Source organism: Nothobranchius furzeri, chromosome 16 (assembly GCF_043380555.1).
Source record: "Nothobranchius furzeri strain GRZ-AD chromosome 16, NfurGRZ-RIMD1, whole genome shotgun sequence".
Classification (NCBI taxonomy): Eukaryota; Metazoa; Chordata; class Actinopteri; order Cyprinodontiformes; family Nothobranchiidae; genus Nothobranchius; species Nothobranchius furzeri.
In genome coordinates this window covers 54233970-54254241 of record NC_091756.1, presented here as the reverse complement: position 1 = coordinate 54254241, position 20272 = coordinate 54233970, and the positions used below count along the sequence as shown (strand labels likewise).

Here is a 20272-nt window from a genome sequence, read left to right as displayed (position 1 = left end):
GTTTAGATTAGTCTTTAGTTCAGTGTCTTCTGTAAACAAAGGCTGTTCGATAATAACCATGAATTAAGATTTATATAGCACTTTTCAAGGCATCTAAAGTGATTTCCACCATTTAAAACCACCCTATCCCACTATTCTGCCATTTTTTGCAATCGGCCCCTCTGATCATCGCCAACACAGACACGTTAGTTGAAGTGTCTTGACCGAGGACACAGCAGCAGAATTCCCTGGCTACAGCTGGGATGGATCGGGCAACCCCTCTGATTACTGGTCTCTGCTCCTGGAGGTCATCTATAGGATAGAGAGGAATTATTTTTAACTTTGACTCAAATTTCAGAATGGTGGAAAAACACTTAAGATATCTTCAAAACATTTTTCATTGACACATTATGTCAAATGTAATGGCATGTAGATCTGCAAGGATTTTAGCAACGAATTTCCCTGGAAGCAAACAGAAAAAACACATTAGCACTCCATCCAATCATAGAAAGGTATATTTTATTTCATTGGTGAATATTTCCCTCCAAACTTTCAATAAGTTATCAGAAAATAACTTTAACCTAAAAATCAACAGGATTTGATACCAGCATCTCCACAATAACAGACTATTAAAATATGATTTAATACACAGAAACAATTAGAAGCTTAACTGTTAACTTTCCACATAACTGAAGGAAAGGAGAAGTGTTTTATAAATTAAAGACCTAGGCTGAATAACAAAATTTCAGTTTCATCATTTAAAGAAAACTACAAGTTTGACAAACAGTTTACATTCTTCCTGAGCATTAGAGGTAGGAAACATTTTACTTCAATACAAATAATGTTTTTCTGGGTGCTCAGAGTTTACTCGTCTCAACATCAGCCTGTTGCAGCTTTCACCGAGTTCCCCTTCCCCAGAGTTTGTGCAAATGAAGCAGTGTCACACGAAGTTGAGCCGATTCCGCACACAATTCAAAATGAAGCAAAAGAGGTAAGGTGGTGTCAAATCCCGGCCAGACTCACAGCGCCCTCTGGTGGCCATGGCTGTTTTTTCCTTCCATCTTCTCTGCTCCAGCCACAATTCTTCTCAACTTTCCCATCATATCTGTGCATAACAGTAAAGTTCACTGTCCTCCTTCAACAAACATCCCAGTGGTGCTAAAGGTACGTCCAGCATGGCTAATTAAGCGGTCTCTGAAGGGACAACTCCTCATTAATTAGAAATAAAAACCAGCCAGCGTCTGGAGCTGCACATGTTGTGGAAAATAATTAAAGAACCTAAATGGAGGCGGGGCAGATGACATACTTCATTTCTGGCTGACACCTCCCATGAGTGTTACAGCTTCATCACTCGATTTTGCTGTGTGCCTTCAGCTGGTGTTTGTCCACATGAGGCAGACAGGCGGGGGGAAACTCACAGAGCGATGCAAACACAAGGATGTTTAAGGCGGACAGGTAGGATGCCCGGATTTACTTGGTGAAACTCCACCAGCTGCAGGAGGTCAATGAAAAGTGTTTCTCCGTCGTCGATGGTGAAATAATTCATGCCTTCTTTCTCAAACTGCAGGGAGGAGAGAAACGGGCGTTAGGAGAGTTGTGAGCTAGGCAGAGGATCTCATAAGGGGGGACGGAGCTCACCGGGATGACCAGGTAATGTTTGACCTTCAGCTGGTGGCACAGTGACAGGACAAAGCACTGCTCATGATTCTGACTGTCACGGATCAGGAACATCCTGCAGAAACACACACACAACAGAACATAACTTATAACACAGGAGCCACCGCTCTCACTGACACATCGACTATTAGAACCATTTAACCCTCTAGGGTCCAAGGACGTGTATACGCGTCTTCTGAACAGGTCTGATTTGGGACGTTGTAGCAGCAAGACTCCACCTCCCTGAGTTTCGGTTTCAATTCAATTCAATTCTTTAAAAAGGAGATTATAAACTACACCCCAGTTTTTAAATTGTGTTGATAGGCAATGTAAAAGCGGAGTTATACTAAACTAAAAATCAACCTATTTTTAGACAATCTGATAACTTGTCAAACAGCAGTTTAGTAATCCGTGAGAGGGAACGTGCTTGTGAACATAAAAAACCCACAAAAACATGAGATCCTTTTGCTGTTGGTGGATGTCTCACATATTCAACTGATAAAAAGTATCATTATGTAGCTGAGAGAGAGGGGAAGGCCGCACGAGTAACGAGATGTGCGCAAAAAGGAGCCGCTTCGCGGGGAAAGGAGTGGCGCAAACGGAGTAACAACAAACAATTAGACAGATATTGACGGTAAATTTCATATTTTGGAGCGATCCGGACAGATATATTGTCTCTGCAGTTTATTAGGCTTTAATAAAGGATGATGAGTAGGATAAATGTTCACCAAGCAGTTCAGATAGTACGGCTGTTTTTTGAACTGGAAGCAGAGGAAGTGGACGGAGACTCGCAGCCAGAGTCTGAGGCAAATAGCGAGGATGTTGATGAGGATGTGGCAGATCCATCCTTCCTCATAGAAGAGTTGGGTCATGATGAGGTAGAGGATGAAGGCAGAGATCCAGCTCCTCGGAGATCCAACTGCTGTCAGATCTCGGCGTGAGACAGAGCCACTCCCCACTCCAAAATGCATGTTCATTATTGCCAAATTAATAAAATATGTAGAAATTCAGATAGTCCAGGTTGTCCGGGAAAAAAAAGATACCCCATAACGCAATATTTATTGTTTTTATTAGAAAATACAAAAGAAAAACCAAAATGAGTCAAAAACGGTGATTTACACCCTGGAACCCAGAGGGCTAATAATTTTTTTTAAATGTGTTATTTGTTATATTTATTCATATTTTTTATAAATGTACAGTCTAGATTACCATTCTAAATTAATAAAAACATTCGTCATAAATGTTTGTTGGTTTCACAGTAAAATAAACAACTTTTTTCCAAGTCGGATTTTATGTTTTTGAGTGATTTAAGGTCTAATATGCAACCCCTTTATGTCCAAGTATTTAAAAAAATAAGTATAAATTCATAAAGTCCAGATTGTGCTGAAAAGATTGAGACCACATAAGGCAGTGGCTATGGTTTATATTTTGGAAATACAAAGGAAAACTCTAAATTAGTCCAAAACGGCTAATTACACCCACGACCCCAGAGGGTTAAACCTCTTAGGAAAAACCAGCAAAGCTAACATCTTAAGCCCAATGTCGTTTAGCATTCTGTGTAGAAAATCTTTCTCCTCCAAAATCCCTCAAGAAGAGTTTGGTTATACCGTCTGTTCCTTATAGTGTTTGTTTATACAGCTGCCATCTTTCACCTTTAGTAGGGCTGGGCGACATGGCCTAAAATCAGTACAACATATTGAGGAGTTCACTTCGACAATGACACATCGACGATAACTACAAGTATGTGCAAAAGATAAGTTGTCCACTAGATGGGGCTGTCACGTGCGTCACATTGAGTCAGTCATGTGACTTGAGGTGGTACAGTTTCCTAAAGGGACATGAATGTTGCAAACCTAAAAACATCGTTTCACTTTTTTCCCCCATCATTGAATTTATTCACATGGGAAAAACTATATCGGTTAGAGTCAGAAATTTTGATAATGATACATTAATTGATCACCCAGACCTGACCTTTAGAAACGCAGATTTTATGGGTTACTGAAGCGTTACCATAGCCTAGAAATCTAGACAGACCGCAGCAGAAGCAAAACTGATTTCGCTCTGTGTGTTGGTCTAGCCTCGCTCCATTAGAACCTCAGCAGCCCAGACCAGCATTGCGCCTCGCCAATCACAGCGCTTTTGGTTTGGTGAGCGGGATGTTACTGCGACTGAGCTAAAACAACTCCATTTGAGACGGCTTTGGCATCAACTTTAGACTATTTAGAATTGGGCTTTTCTTTGACTCAAGAGCGGATGGAGGTACTTAAAGGGATTTTCCACACAAAATGGAATTTTTGTCTTTTAACATATTTATAAGTGGGGAAAAAAACTATTTTTAACCAGCCCAGTCATTCTCCTGACCCAGCTGCACTCCTTTAGCTTTAGCTTGGCATAAAAAACAGTAAGTGAATGGATCCAACTAGCATTGTGAGTAAAGATATCCTTAAAATCACTCAGTAGTGATCCCAGTTATGCTTGGTAACCTAAATTATCAGACTGACTGCAAGTGAAAATAATTATAGTAACAAAGGAATCACAGGCACCATTTTAGACTTGGAGTACTTTTATGTCTTGTCTTCTTTTTTCCAGAACTGTGCTGCTCTGGGTGGCTGCATGTTGGAGTAGCTCTGTTGACAAAAACTGTATTTTTTTTTTTTGGACACTTTACTTTTCTGTTTCTGGTGCTGTGAAGCCTGGAGGATTTTTACTGCTATTTCTTTTAGCTTTTTTCACTTTGAGCATTTGTTATGATGCGTAACCATGACAACAAGCTGGTTTACAATCGGGAGCAGCTGATTAACATTGGAAAGGCTGAAATAATACCTCAACTGAAGCCACAAATCCCAAATGAGCTAAAACGCGAGAAGAGTGGATGCAGAGCGGGAGCAAAACGGAGACAGAGAAAGAGGAAATTCAAACCATCTCTTCCATCGATCATAATGGACAATGTGAGATCACTGGCCAACAAGATGGAGGAACTCCAAGCCCTTTCAAGGACTCAGCCAGAGTATCTGCAGTTTTGGAACCACTGGAGGAGATAATGCAAAGAAGGATTCTCCAGAGAATCAAGAAAATTACGGACAACCCTGAGCATTCTCTTCACAAGACTGTCCGACAACGGAAGAGTGTCTTCAGTCAGAGGCTTCTTCAGTTTGGCTGCAACACTGACTGCTACTGGAGATCCTTCCTGCCAACAGCCATTGGAATATACAACAACTCTTTGATGACTTGATTATTATTCTGAGCTACTACAGCAATCCATTTCCCTCTGGGATCAATAAAGTATTTTGAATTGAATTCGAACTCAAAAACTGCACAGTAACATTTAAAATCTTCACAAATACAAGAAAATCTTTTGAGTTAGCCCCCCCCCCCCCCCCCCCCCCCCACACACACACACACACACACACACTCACCCATCCACCAGGCCCTGCTTCTCGATCAGCCTCTCAGCTTTTCTTCTGCACATGCCACCATGAAACCACGGCTGGCCGCAGTGGACAGCTGCAAACAGAAGAGATGACGTGTTTAGGGTTTGTTCTGGGTAAAGACTCGATCAAGCTGGTTGACCTGGACTCACAGGAAGGTCTGGCATCTGAGTTCATGTTGGGCAGATTGCACCTCAGGGCTTCTCTCTTCTGTCAGAGAAAAAAAATCTCAAATCAGTCAACAGAAAAGATCACGGAACATTAAATCAGGTGTTTTCACCTGAAAGAGTTTGTCTAGATTTCTACATTTTCTGCTATTTCTTTGATAAACAATTTCCAAAGAGGGACATTTAATCAACTCTAGTCTGATTTCACATAAAACCGAAACGGGTACTTGTCAGCTTACACAGGTCGAACAAGAACCTGTGTGTAAGAACTAAAGCTCTGTTCTAAATCAGGTTTAATTTGTAATTATTATAATCAATCACTCTGAATTTCACATGCAGGCTGAAGATGAGAATAGTCTCCTACATCTATCTCCTGCATTAGCTTCTAATAGAAAAGACGGTGAAACGCTTTAAAAATCCTTACATCTACATCAAGTGGTCGCTTGGACTCACCCATCTTGGCTCATGACGGGGAAGGCTGTTGTTTTAACATCCAGGAAACAGCATTGATCATCTCAGCTAGCAGAAGCTAATTGTTAACATCAGCAACTAAAGCACGCAGCAGGAATTCCTTTTTGTGGAGATAAAACATCCATGTCGCAGAGCAAATGGAGTTAATGGTAGAGTTACGCTGATGATATCCAGTTCGAGGCAAGATGTCTGCTCTGTCTTCTCGATCCCCAGTGAGTCGTAGTGGAAGGCTGCTTATACTGAGCCATGTTCCTCCGGAGGTTTCTTCCTGTTAAAAGGAAGTTTTCCTCTCCACTGTCGCTAAATACTTGCTCAGTATGAGGACTGCTGTAAAGACACTGACACCAGTCAGTGACTAGATGAAATCGGCTGGGTTCCTTATATAGGGAACTTTTTACTGACTGGCTTAATGGCCAGGGGCCTCATTTATCAAGCTGTTAATCAAGGTTGCTTACACACAAAACGGGGCCGGAAAACTGCGTGAGCAACTTTCCACGCAAACTTTGGGATTCGTGAAAGAAAACTTAGTGGAAAAATGTGCGCAACTTTAAGTTGACTAAGGACCTGGCTTACGCACATGTTGGACATGGAGAGCACCTGCAGTGCTGCTGCTGAGCAGGATAAAATTATGAAATCCTGCAGCATTATCACTTGTACTGCTTCGTTTTCACACAGAACAAGACCACGCACGCACATGCACACACACACACACACTGAAGCGCAGAATACGGACAGGGGGACAGATTGAGACAGAATGTCATGCGTCTGTGACAGTGTGTGTCCTGTCACTGTGACTCGATTGATCATGCGCCCTGGCTACCTGTACAGGGGAGATCTCCATTTGGCTGACCGGTTAGCGCACGTGACTTACACCCGGGAGATTTTTTTGCTGAGCTCAAGTACGGTTTTAGTAAGGATTCTACGCTATGTTTGGCAAATGAGACCCCTGAACTGTATTGGAATGTTTACTTTGTGAAGTGCTTCAAGACGACTCTTGTCGTGATTTGGCGCTATATAAATAAACTTGAATTGAATTGAATGTCCAAATCAGGAAATAATACTCTTAAAGCCTGACGTCTGCTGCAGCAGACTTGTCCATGCTGATCCAGGTGCTTCTGGGCTTCTGACTGTAAATCTGATAAGTGTCCCCTGTCCTTACCCTCCAGGCCCGTCCTTCCTCCCTCTCTGCACTCTGAGCCTCAGTTGGGTTTTGGATCACACGACCTCCAGATTTCCCTGAGAAGTCCATGGCCACCAGACTGTCCTCGGACTTTGACTGCACAAACCAGAACAAGTAGAGTTTAGCCCGGCAGCATGCAGACACCAGAAAATGGATCAAATGTTGAACTCACTCTTCCATCCGACAGATGGGACCCTTCCAGGCTATGTGGACTCAGTTTGGATAGGTGATAGTTGTACTGCAGCTGCTTCCCATACTGAACACATGTCAGTCAGAGTTTACCTGTCAGCATCTCAACAGCAGCCAGAATAAAAACGATTTTACTATTAAAAAATCTATATATTAAAAACACCTTAAATAGTCTGAATGCAGACATCCAGCATGTTCGTGTCGACTCGTCCTCTGCAGACAGGATCCTCAGGTCCTGGACACGAACAGGGTTTTTGGAAAGCTGTAATAAAAATGCACAGTTTATGAATTGACTCCAAATGATGACAATTTTCTAAAGCATCACTTTTATCACCTTTGGAGACTCTATCATTTCATTTTTCATATTATTGACACAATCAAATACAAATATGTTAAGGAACTACTCAAATAAATGTCCTAATAACCTAAACCAAAATATTTCAGATTTGTATCCTTCTCATAGGTTTACACCCCCACAAACATTCATTCTGCTAAAGGAGCTTGTTTGGAAGGATTTCTGTAATATTAGGTAGAATAAATCACAGGAGCAGAAGCACCGGTCTGGGATGACTGCTCTGCTTCCTGGTTCTGTCTCACCTTGATGCAGAAGGTGAAGTCAGTGGGAGCGCCGTACAGTTTACGGCCGTTTACCACGGTGTAGACGTTCAGCTGGTTCAGATCAGCGACGCACTGCAGGTGTCGAGGCTCCTGCAACCCAAACACAGTTTTAGAAGCATCTCACCAGTAAACTGGGTTCTGCTTGAATGAAACCAGTTTGATTAGTCCGAATCTGCTGACCTTGGACGAGCCTTTGGTAGAGCTGTAGAGACCAGAGCGTCGGAGGAAGAAGTAGACCTTTTTCCAGGTCTTTCGACCAGGTTCTTTAACTTGCAGGAAACCCTGGATCTCTGGACACGTTCCAGACCTCAGCAGGTTCTGTGGAATAAAATGTAAACATCTGACCTGATCACTGAAAAAAAGACAATCATACCAGTGCCAATAAACCCATAAAGCACTTTAACAAAACAGAATTTGGCCTCAGTAATGTTTCACATTAAAATTAGACGTTGAAGAAAAATCATTCAACTCATTAAATGTGTCTAAAACATACAGTCAGCAAGGATCATCTAAATATCTGCTTTAGCTCATCCATCCATAGCTGGGTCCTGGCTGCTTTGGCAGCAACAGTTCTCCAAACTGTTTCCAGACCAGCGGTTAGATGTTCTCTCCAGAGTCCAGGGCCCTCATTTATCAAACATTCGTAGAAACTATCCTATATTCCTTCTCACAAAATTAATTTAAAATGTGTGCATGAACAGTCAAAATCCTGATCTATGAAACATGCGGTGGCCTTTTGTACACATGTTCCTCTGCAATCGTCTGATGATAAATCCCACCTGTGCGTACCCAGGTGCTCATGTTCATTCTGAGCCATTTACATACAGAAACCCCCTCAAGTAACCTCATTTGGTCCTGCTACGTACATCCTCTGCATGTGGGGGAATTCCCTGAGATTTTCCCCCAAAAAATAAATAAATAAATAAAACTTGATTGAGACACTGGCTGCCAACGTGCAAACGAACCAAACAAGTTGCAGCAGTTATAAACGTGGTCGACACACAGGAGAGGTTCCTGTCAGGAATAAATGAAACATTGAGTCTGATAAATCGTAGAGCAACAGGTTATCATTTACATTTTACATTTAAGGAGTCATTCTGTTTGGAGTTGGTTTTATTTGGAAACGTGATCCGAGAGTGCAGCTTCTTCTGAGTTGTCGTTCAGTCTGGCTAACCTTATCAACGTGGCGTGTATGATCAGGGAGCAGAGGAGGTTCTGAAGGGCTCTCGTGGTTGTAAAATAAAATAGGAATCGGATTTGTGTGGTCTGTCGATCCACAAAGGGTCCCAAATCACAGCATAGCTCTAGAAGGATCTCCTTCAGGAGATCAGTGTGCTCATGGAGGACACGGCCCCTCCGAATCCTCCAATCTACTACGTCAGATTCCCATCGGTCACAGGTGTCTTTTATTGGTTTTAGCACCAGTTATGCAAAACAGCTGTTTTCCCACTGACATTAAATTATTTATGGATGAGGAACATGTGTGGACGACTGAGACCTTCAGTACTGCGGTTCCCACGTTCTACCACTAGATGCTGTTCCTATGCATGGTTAGAGCTGCTCTTATATCTAGGATCATTTTTACGCACAAGTACAAATGACTAAATACCACACAATGCGTAAAATCGGTCTCACGCATGAAATACACACAGATCTGTTTGTAAGTACGGTTGATGAATGGTTCTGACCCAAGATCTCCTCTGTGGGACGTGTCTGAACCACCTTAACTGGCTCCCTCTGATGAAGAAGGAGCAGTGACAAGCCTGACTGTTGTTCTAGATTTTAAAACATAAACTACAAACCAAATTATTGGGAAGTAAAAAAAAATGCTGTTACATACCTTTAAATAAAGATATAAACATGTCAAACTAATCATTATAAACAATCAAATCAAATGTATATATGTATTTAAAATAGACACACAGATGTCTTCCAGCGGTCTTATATGATGAAGCCTTCAAATCAGTTTCTGGTTTACCTGAATAAGTTCTGAAGGCGTCATCCCCTTGCCAACATCAGCGCTGTCTGAGATCATGGCCTCCGGGAAAAAGAGCTGTGAGATGAGTGAGAAGATCAGGAAAAAACCTAAACTACAATGTTACTGTTCAACCAGGAAAGATGGTCATTTCAGGCTCTGGTTGTTGATGGTTTCAGACATCACTACATTTAAATCCCACTATGTCGGAGCCTTCTGAAGGTGGTGCCGTCATGCTTCACACAACTGAAACCAGCAGGATTGAGAGCAGAACAAATGTGCTCATTTCAATTGTCTGCAATGGCACGCAACATGTCCATCAAACAGGATCAACAGCCTCCATCAGGATTTGTCAACATGGACTGTACAAACAGGTTTAATGAATGACAGTTCTCTACTCGTGTAGGGAGCTGGATCTCATCCTCCTGGGAGGTTTCGTACCACTGGCTTCCTGAAGAACTCGTACTTGGCGTAGTTTTTACAGAAAACTAATCTTGTATCGCTCTTCAGAGACCAGGTGGCCTGAACCTCCAGCACAACCTCGTGGTCCTCCAGACATCTCTCTGAGAAAGACAAGAAAATGAAAGTGTAACCCAAGCATGTAGATTTATATGGTTCTGGTGAGTTTTCCGGCTCGGTCTTACCCAGGCCCAGTGTAGGGTGATGCTCCAGCAGTGCCCAGTTCTCCTGATCACTGCAGTGAGCCGTCTGGACCAACATGTGACACACCTCCCTGGCTGTGGCCCGACGAGAAACCCACACCGACCTGTTGTAGCTCTCCTCTCCATAGACCTTCACCAGCTGAGGAAATATCAACCAGGGACCACAATTTAAAAATAAACACGCACACATTCTTTATCTCTTACAGGAAACATGTTCTCCTTTATTCACCTCAGTTAAAGGTTTATTAAATCATCCAATTGAAAGATGGTTTTATTACAATTGGAATCTTAAAAACATTAATTTTAGTTCCATCGAATCACAAACATGTACTCTTAACATCTATGATAGCTTCCAGTCAGGTTTTCGTAGAGCTCATTCTACTGAAACAGCTCTTCTTAGGGTCTCTAATGACCTTCTGACTCACAGTGATGTAGGGGACTGTTCTGTTCTGGTCCTGCTGGACCTGACTGCAGCCTTTGGCACTGTTGACCATCACCTGCTACTGGAGAGGCTGAGAGACTGGGTAGGCCTATCAGGATCTGCTCTGGAGTGGTTCTCCTCTTTTCTCTCTGAGCGCTCCTTTTCTGTGGCCGTCTCCAAGTTTAGGTCCTCCACCACATCTCTTACCCATGGTGTCCCACAAGGTTCTGTGCTGGGGCCTCTGCTCTTCCTCCTCTATCTGCTTCCTCATCAGCACATCCTGAGCTCCTTGAAAGGAATCTCCTACCGTCTTTATGCAGACGACATCCAACTGTACATCTCCTTTAAGCCCCATGAGACGTCTAAGCTGCAGCCGTTACACACCTGCTTAGACTCTATCAAAACCTGGATGGCTGGGAGCTTTCTACAGCTGAATGAAGATAAGACTGAGATCCTCATCTGTGCCCCAGACAAGCTGGTTCCCAAAGTCAGAGACTCTCTTGGTCAGCATACTTCTCACACCAAACCCTCTGTCAGGAATCTTGGTGTGACCTTTGACCCAGCTCTCACCCTGGATTCTCATGTCAGTTCTCTTGTTCGCTCTTCCTTCTTCCATCTCAGGAACATTGCTAAGCTGAGTCCCATTCTGTCCCGCTCTGAACTTGAGACAGTTCTCCACACCTTCATCTCCTCACGCTTAGACTACTGTAACTCTCTTTTCACGTGTCTGAGCAGAACCTCCCTGAACCGTCTACAGGTGGTTCAGAATGCCTGTGCTCGGCTTCTGACCAAGTCCTCCAAACAGACCCACATCACCCCGCTTCTCCTCCAGCTTCACTGGCTGCCAGTCAACTTCAGGGTTCATTTCAAGATCCTGGTTCTGGTCTATAGGGCCTTACATGGACAAGCACCATCTTATATTGGTGATCTTCTTAGTCCCAACACCTCCAGCGGGTCCCTGAGGTCCAGTGATCAAAGCCTACTGGTTGTGCAGCACCAGGCTAAAGACCAAAGGTGACAGATCATTTGCTGCTGTGGCCCCCAGACTCTGCAACTCTCTCCCCCTGAGCCTGAGATCAGTGGACTCAGTGGTCTCCTTTAAAAAGCAGCTGAAGACTCACTTGTTCAAGCTGGCTTTTGTGTGACCTTCTTCAACCTCTCCTTGTTCTGCTCTCCCCACCTATTCCACCTTCCTCAGGATCCACTGGTTTCCCTCTTTCCTATTTCTTTACATTTTTAATCACAATTTTCTTTTTTTGCTCATTTTAAATATGTTTTTAACCATTTTCTAAATTCTTTTTTTATTTTTATATTTATTGTTTTTGTGAAGCACCTCATGATTTTTATCTTGAGGTGCTATAGAAAATATATTTTCTTCTTCTTCTTCTCCTCCTCCTCTTGTATTATTCTTGCATACACAAGTGAAAAGAAGAAGGAAGAAGAAAAGTCGTATGTGAACCTGCTCCTACTTCAAAATTACAGAGAAAATTAAGGCCTTATATGTTAATCTCCAATTAAATCTCAATATCAACTCAAATTCATAAGATCGGGGCAGCCAAGTCTCACACATTGAACGTGTGACACACACACATCTCACTCTCACACCACACCTCCAGTTTGTCACACTGACAAAGCAGTAGACCACCTGAGCACCACCCACCCCTCACAGACAACTGCGGGACATTTAGCGGTGTGGTGTCTAGAATCATGAGTGAAAAAAATTATAATTTATTCAATTTAGAATGAGGCGGAAACAACAAAACATGGAAAACTTGATCTTCTGAATACTCCCCAGATGCACCGTACTTCACATTTTTTAATCTTTTGACGTTTTTATATTCTAGGGTTTTTAAATAAGACCTTTTATTAATGAAATGTTTAATCTTTTCTGTTTTTGGACGAACATCAGACTGAGAAGCAGCCATGTGTTTGTACCCAAGACCAGGTTAGTAAACAATCAGGATGCCTCTTACAGCGTTCGCCACAATGACGCCACGTCTGCATCCAGCAGCGTGTTTTTACAGCTTAAGACGGCAAACCTGTCCAACCAGGAACCTGTCGATAAATAGGAGCAGACTGGTTGGGCGAGCGCCAGCGTCAGTCAGCAGTAATAAAGGCTACATGTTGACTAGAGGATTACAGAGGAGGAGTGTTCCTTTAGAGGAAAACCACATCTGTCCAGGGGTGGATCTATAGGGGGCAGCAGCCCACCTAATGCAGAGCCTTGCATCCCCCTTAAGCTTGGTTTATGCTCGACACATTTACTTTCTGCTTGGTGATGAGGCTTGCGGATGGAACGCGCTTCACAACTTGCAGCGTTTATGGTTCATGCGGCTTGTCTCTGCGGTGAGCCAATATTCTCCCAAACTGTAGGGGGCAGCTTGGAGCTCTACAGCATGCATCCAACACTACACCATAGTAGAAATGAAATTACCGTTGTTTACAACATGGCATTCCAGCATTCTTTAACTCGTCCTCGTCTTTTCCGACAGTAAGAGTTATTTCTCTCCAAGAATTATTAACAACACGTTGATCACGGTGATCTTTGAGAGCTGAATCATACAAATGTCTGTATTTACGAACTTCTGCCATACTAGTTGTTGCCGGTCCGCCATGTTTTTCCACGTCAAACCGTCCGTGTGGTTCGAAAATCTCCTAGGTGCGCGGTGTGGAAAGTTTGGGCCGTGTGGAAGCGCGGTGGAGGGGCGTGGTTGTTAAAATGACACAACTTTGCCGCGCGGAGCCGTGAGAACCTCGCGGACGCGTCAAGCATAAACCAACCTTAAGCTCCCCCCATACTTTTATGCCGTAAAAAACACACCTGATATATTCCTGAAAATGATGGCTGAAATCATTCCAGTATGGTAATTTACATTTTTTTTTACCCTGAATTATTCTATTTGTGTATTTATTTTGTAGAATATTTATTTGACATTTCTGCCTAAACATTATCTTTGTTTTCTTCAAAGAAATAATTAAGCAAATAGTTATTTTGTTAATATTTTTGACATTTACAGAAAAGGTATTTGCACAGTTTTCAAAGAGGATGAGCAGCACTGACACTCTGGCTGCTCCAGTTATGAACTTCAGTTGGTTAAAGACATTAAAAACTAAATTAAATTCATTATTCAAACTGTTGAACTTAATGGGTAAGAAACAGTTCACCAAGCAACTTTAGGATGTAAATCACTATTAATATTATTATCATAATCATTAATGAAAGATGATAAATGACCCGCACTTGTATATCGCCTCTCAGAGTAAGGACTCCAAAGCGCTTTACACTACAGTGTAACATTCATCCATTCACACACTGGTGGGGATGAGCTACGATGTAGCCACAGCTGCCCTGGGGCGCACTGACAGAGGCGAGGCTGCCGAGCACAGGCGCCACCGGACCCTCCGACCACCACCAGCAGGCAACGTGGGTTAAGTGTCTTGCCCAAGGACACAACAGCAGAATTCTCTGTCCGGAGCCGGGATCGAACCTGCAACCTTACGATTACTGGACAACCCGCTCAACCTGTTGAGCTACTGCTGACCCAACATGCCTATTTTAATTATTTTAGTTTCCAACATATATTCCATTAATGTTGCTCTCGTATCAAAATGTCTTCATTTTCAAACATATGTATTTAGGATCCTTGTTTTCCAACTCTTTAGGCAGGTTTTGTCTGTAGATCAAAACACATTTTAAATTATTATTGGTTCCCAGATGTGTACATTTCATTTAAATCTACTTATGAGGAAAACCGTCAGCTCCACCTGAGACACAACCACACCAGTAAATAGTTCTGACTCTGGCTGGAATGAGGGGAGGATGGATCTCAGAACCCGAGTCGTTTACACTACAGCTGTCTTCACTACATCAGTCCATCTGTAGAAAGTTTAGGTCCCACAGAGGCAAGACAAAAGCACGGAGACACCTGTAGACAGGACTCAGGACTAGGGGTTGTATGAACTAGTCGACTAGTCGACTTCACGGCTCTGTAGTGACTTTTTATGCCCGTCATCGACTAGTCGCTGTCACATGATAATGACTGACAAGATGCAGTCCTCCAGCAGGTGATGAGCCCCTGCGTCGGGAGGCGGAGGCGACGCGCTGTGCCAAAGCGTCGGTACGGACACCGGCGGTAAAACGGACATTTAACCTAACTGTGACCTTTTCCCTCTTGCAATTTAACCTTCCCCTCACCCCCATCCTAACCATAACCAGTTTGCGCATGCAAAGCTCTGATCGTTGACGCGCTCCAGACATCTGCGTCCTGAGCACGGCCAAATCAGGTGTCACCACCTCAAAAACAAATTAAACACGCGATCGTTCATGTTGGCTCATTTCCTTTCATGTTTTCTGTCTGTTATTTGTGCCTGAAGCGTTTCGCTGCTGCGGAGCGAGGCGCATCACCTGTTTTGTCCTCCGGTGACGCACCCCCAAAATTCCACTATCTCCGCTCCGGCACGAACTCCGCAGCAAAAACGGTCCCGTTGTAGTCGGGGCGAGCAGCGGCACTCCACTGTTTTTGCGGTCGGTAGATCTTTTAGAACTGCAGTTCAAAGGTAACTCATAAGGTGAATATAAATGAACCCAGGTAACAGTTTTTCTTTAGGATTGAGAGGAGATGCAGGAAGATAATAAACAGGCAGGACAGAAAAATAGTCAAATAAAAACAAGTTAGTTTTTGTACCTGCTGGTTGCAACAAACAAACAGACACCATTGAAGGTAATCAGAAGTGAGGAACAGAAAATGAAATAATTATTTTAATGTTTAGAGCAGCAGGAACTCTGAGAGGCTGCAGGCGCATCAATGAGTTTGCGGCCGCTGCGCAGGGGGAGGGGGGAGAGGGCTGAAGCAGGAGGAGGGGGGAGAGGGCTGAAGCAGGAACTACCGTTGTTAAAAGAAATGTGTTTAACTTTGAAAATGTGGGCGCAATTTTAGTTGTCAAAAACTCCAGCGAACCTAAAGAACCCCCCGCCGCTTCAGGTGTATGACGTCATCAACGACTAGTCGAAGTCGACTCGATTTTCATTACTTGACTGTCGACTTTAAAAAAATTAAGTCATCCAACCCCTACTCAGGATACAGGGAGGGTGACAACACTCTCAGAGAAACTGTGAGTCACCTTGTGTTTTTTTTACTTGACTCGGCGTGTTAATTCGGAGCTGGTGTGACCACACAGCCATCTTGTCAGTCTCAACAATCGCCCATCACCCGCTGACCGGATCAGACTGTCTCAGCAGGTCAGGATAGGATCCTGATGGGAATCTTGGAACGTTCTCACAGGAACATTCTGTTATTGTTCATCTCCTCTGGCAAGAGAAATCCTAAAGTTGTTTGAGACAACAAACCCGCTTGTCTCGCCACTCCTTAAATTCCAGAGTTTTGTAAGTCAGATGCAGACGCATTCCTCTGGCACTTTGTAAACAGGATCTGAGACATCAGGGCAAACATTTCTCCATCATCTACCGTGCTCTGCAGTACCTGGTTTCACCGTGTACATGCTCCACTTGTAATCGTGTGACCCTTCGATGAATTACTGTCCTGTTACAGAAAAGAAACCCCTCCACCTGCTCTGCTGAAAATCTGCCCACAAAGTTGGTGTGGGTTTAACATGTAGGCTACGAAGTCACGGTCACATTCTGGCTCAGTTATTGAGAACTCCTGAAGAACAAAATCCAACCATTTCTGCAGACCAAACTCTTCAAGAAGATCATATATTTAGATCCTAATCCTCTCACAGACAAATCTAGGCATTATCAAAAGTTCCCAGCTAGCTACACGGAGAGCCTGTGCGTTAGTGTGTACAGTCCAAGGGAGGAAAGATCCAGATCCACTACCTGAATGGAAAGGAGCAGGCTGTTGTGACGTAGCAACAACCCCATCCAGTCGTTTACAAAAGCTTAGCAAAAATTTGCAGAGCTAAAGTAAAGAAGCAGCCGAGAGAGGAAAATGCATGCATGAAGCCAAAAACTGCTCTGGGTGTGTTTTTCATGAGGAAACAATAAAACATGGCCAAAAGCTCCAAAAAGTGCATTTTGCACGATAAACGACCTTCAACTGAATTTTTTATGTCCTTATGTTTTGTTGGCATGTGCTTATACTGGTTTATGGTAGTCTGTTTATATAATTTTATGTGGTTGTTTGTTACACCATTTTTATTGTTTGTGATGCACTTTTATGATTCTGTGAAAGAACTACATTGATAAAGATTAATTATCCTGCAGCTTCCTCAAACAAAAACCTCATAAAGAAAACAAAAGTGTTGCTTCTATACTTATTAGGAACCTCAGCTTTTGATTAAATCCTTCATATATTAGATGGTTCTGGGTCTTCTGACCTTTAAAAATAGATTTCCTCCACATGCCAGACTCTGGAGGAGTCCATCAGCACTCACATATTTGTCACTGGACTCTGGTGGAAGAGAACTGATGTGCACCGGAGACTTGGACGAACCACAGAGCTCTGGAAATGGGTTTGGAATGGAGTGAGGCGAGTAGAGCGACTTCACCTTCCTGAGGAACAAAATAACAACAACTTCAAATTCAGGACTGAGGAACCGATCAGCTGATTCAGAAACACTGAGCCCAAGGGCAAGTCGGGTTAGAATGTTTTCACCTTCCTGACCTTGACTAATGGTGGTTTATTTTTAGACCTCAAAAGACAAACAAGAAGGAAGTCCTGCTTTCAGCTAATATTTAGTGACAGTTCAACTCCGATTCAACAAAGAAACAGCATTTAGCTGTTTTCGTCTCCGCTGAAGAAAAGCAGTTTGAGAGAATCAGCTGATGGAAAATAAGCCTCTCATTCAAACACCCGGATTATAGAGTCACCGAGTCCATCAACAACTTCCATGTCCGCTCTGAGCTGCAGGTTGTACCTGTTCGAGGGGATCAGGATGGGCTGGGAGCGCCGGACGGACGGGGAGTCAGATATCAGAGGAGTTAGAGTCAGAGAGGAGCCGCTCAATGTCTCTGCTTCACCGGACGACTCCGTCCTCTCAGAACCGCTAAACACTTCAGTCCAGGGTTCAGTCACCTCCATCATGTTAGCTAGGAGGAGGAGGAGGTCAAGGTTCACCTTCAACCACACACAGGCGCTGCAAAGAGAGAGAGAGAGTCCAGATCACAGATCAGAGACCATCCAGGCTTCCTGATGTTCTACAGAACTTTGTTTACAAGCAGTTCAGTGATTTTCTCACACTGGATGCCTCGGTTCTTTATCTTTATGGCATTTAGACCAGTTCCAGATTACAACCCTGCACTGGAATCTTCTGCTGAATTAAACGTGTGTCTGACTCAAAAACATCACAGTTAAACAATGAAGCTGAACGCCTGAAAAAGCAGGAATTGAACATGACTGATCTGGAGTTTAAAGTATTAGGGTGACTGTTGTTTATATTTTTAGATCAGCTGAAACAAACAAACCGCAGCTGCACGCCAACCAGAGCATTTTACACACAAAGCCACCAGAACAACAACATGCTTCGGTTACATTTTCGTTTCTGAAAACAGACTCGCGCGGCAGTGAGCCAAACTCCACCGACGCCTTCAGCTCAGTCCTAATTTCACCCGTCAACCTGAACCTACAAAGGTTCTGCTGCTCGTGTTTCCTGTTTAAAAGGTTCTAAGCTGCAATTAAAACCATAAATTCAGCTTTTTATTCTACACCTTTGAACGTTGTTGACAGAAAGTGAAACTGGATTAAATATATGCGTTTTTCTGCCCTAGAACCATGACTTCACCTGAATGTTTCTGTTTGTAGACACTGGATCAAATGTAATCCTCACTTCATTTTGATAAAAGCAGTAACTTCTGAGTTTGTAGCTACGGAACTAGTTGAATATTGCGTGTTTTTGTGTTAAATCTGATATGTATATTTTTATTCCAGGTTAATCCTGTAAGGTGGTTCATTTTTATTCATTTATTTTGTGACATGAACATATCCCCTCTCAACAGCAAATAAAATTTTAACCTTAAACACCTTTAAAATCACCAGTCTGGTCACTTCCAACAGATATTATACCATTACCGTAGTATACGTGTCCAAAAGGGGGTAGGGAGAAGTATAAACGTACCCAGCCCTGCCCCTGTCATTTAGAGATTGTTCTGGATCAACAGAGCTTGGTTTGTTTTGCTCTCATTTAAATTAGCAAAAACATCTCAAGAAATATCACAGAAACATTTTAACCCATTTTCAATGGGTTTTTTTCCCCTTAGAAGTGAAAATATGAAACACACAAACCACTCAGAAACAAATATCTGGTCAAACTATGTGTTTTTGTGTTGATCCAGAAATAAATCAAAGCCGTTGTCATAGAAACAAACACTGATTTATGGTTGATGGGCACAACTAAATGAATCAGGATTTTAACTGAATAATTATATTTGTCTATAATAAGACAAGTTTCATAAATTTTACAGACGTTTAAGTCTTCTGTTGACCTTATTCACCAATGCCTTGATTTTATGTCAGCGAACATCGATGCAAATGAGAAGAATGAGTTCTCAACCGACTCATCTGGTTAAATCAACAAAATGTCTAACTGTAATCAGATCTGAACTAAATATCATCCACACACACACACACACACACACACACACATCTCATGAATTTATCTGAAATGAAAATCAGATTCAGAAGTGAAAGAACAAACATCAACAGTTTTTCAGTAAATGGAGCAGGAGCCCTCCGGGTCAGAGGTCAGGGTTAGTGTGTTTATGAATACAGGTGAGCAGGAAACAAACGCCCCAATGACGATTTAAAATCAGTAGAACCGACAAGTAAGGTTGGTGTCGGTTTAAAGTAAACGCACCTGATCCAGTGTGACGTCAAATAACTCACCTGTCAACGTACCGGGTTTCAGCGTCCACACACCTGGCGTCCAGGTGCTCGGAGTTCCAGACTTTTATTCCCTTTCTCTTAACTAACGTGGAGCAAACAGACGCTCGGCGACTCGACGTCACGGAAACAAAGGGCGGGGCTTTACGCCCGCCCCCGACTTCTGTTTCCGCCTGGTTTTTGTTTTTAACCCAATAAACAGGACTGCAGTTTTTTGTTGTTTCATCTTTAGGATACTTTCTTTATTTTTTACATTATCAGCTTGTTTTAATAGTTTAATAATAAAGTTTAATTTTAGAGTCTGTTTGTGGTCATGTATAACATTGTGGTTCTTGTTTCCTGTATCTTGTGCATTGTGAAGCTGTATTTTTTTAAGTATAATTTAGATTAACGTCCATTTTAATAACCTTATCCAGCTGTGAAAGTCTGGAAGTTAAATCTCAAGACAACCTGAGATTGATCTGAGATCAGCAGCTAGCACACTACTGGGTTCTCTTGTTGATCAAATAGAACGTTCTAATTAAAGTGTGAGAAACTTCATTGCTTTGTTAGAACATTATCGGACTGCAGCCATTTACAGTGTTTGTTGCTTGAACTGAACAAAAGATTTCAATGAGAAAACTAGGTTTGTTTATTTAGCAATGAACACTAAATTGAACATTTTTGCACTCCAAAATAAATGAACTCAT

General features: G+C 42.6%; 1 protein-coding gene across 2 annotated transcripts; it reads right to left on the bottom strand.

Annotated features, from left to right (window-relative positions):
• Positions 1-830: 830 nt before the first annotated feature.
• Positions 831-19820, bottom strand: grb7 (growth factor receptor bound protein 7). 2 transcript variants are annotated; one of them, XM_015962185.3, is made up of 15 exons: positions 19587-19820; positions 17623-17841; positions 17140-17257; positions 10308-10464; positions 10105-10226; positions 9667-9741; positions 7869-8006; positions 7668-7778; positions 7234-7332; positions 7054-7137; positions 6861-6977; positions 5216-5273; positions 5052-5139; positions 1618-1711; positions 831-1540 (listed from the first exon to the last, which is right to left on the bottom strand). In XM_015962185.3, exons 2-15 carry the CDS (start codon positions 17787-17789, stop codon positions 1394-1396), a joined length of 1575 nt encoding a protein of 524 aa, XP_015817671.1. In that variant the 5' UTR covers positions 17790-17841; positions 19587-19820; the 3' UTR covers positions 831-1393. The 2 variants fall into 2 exon arrangements, with proteins under 2 accessions (XP_015817671.1, XP_054605501.1); XM_054749526.2 differs by having other exon boundaries at positions 19599-19697.
• Positions 19821-20272: the final 452 nt, after the last annotated feature.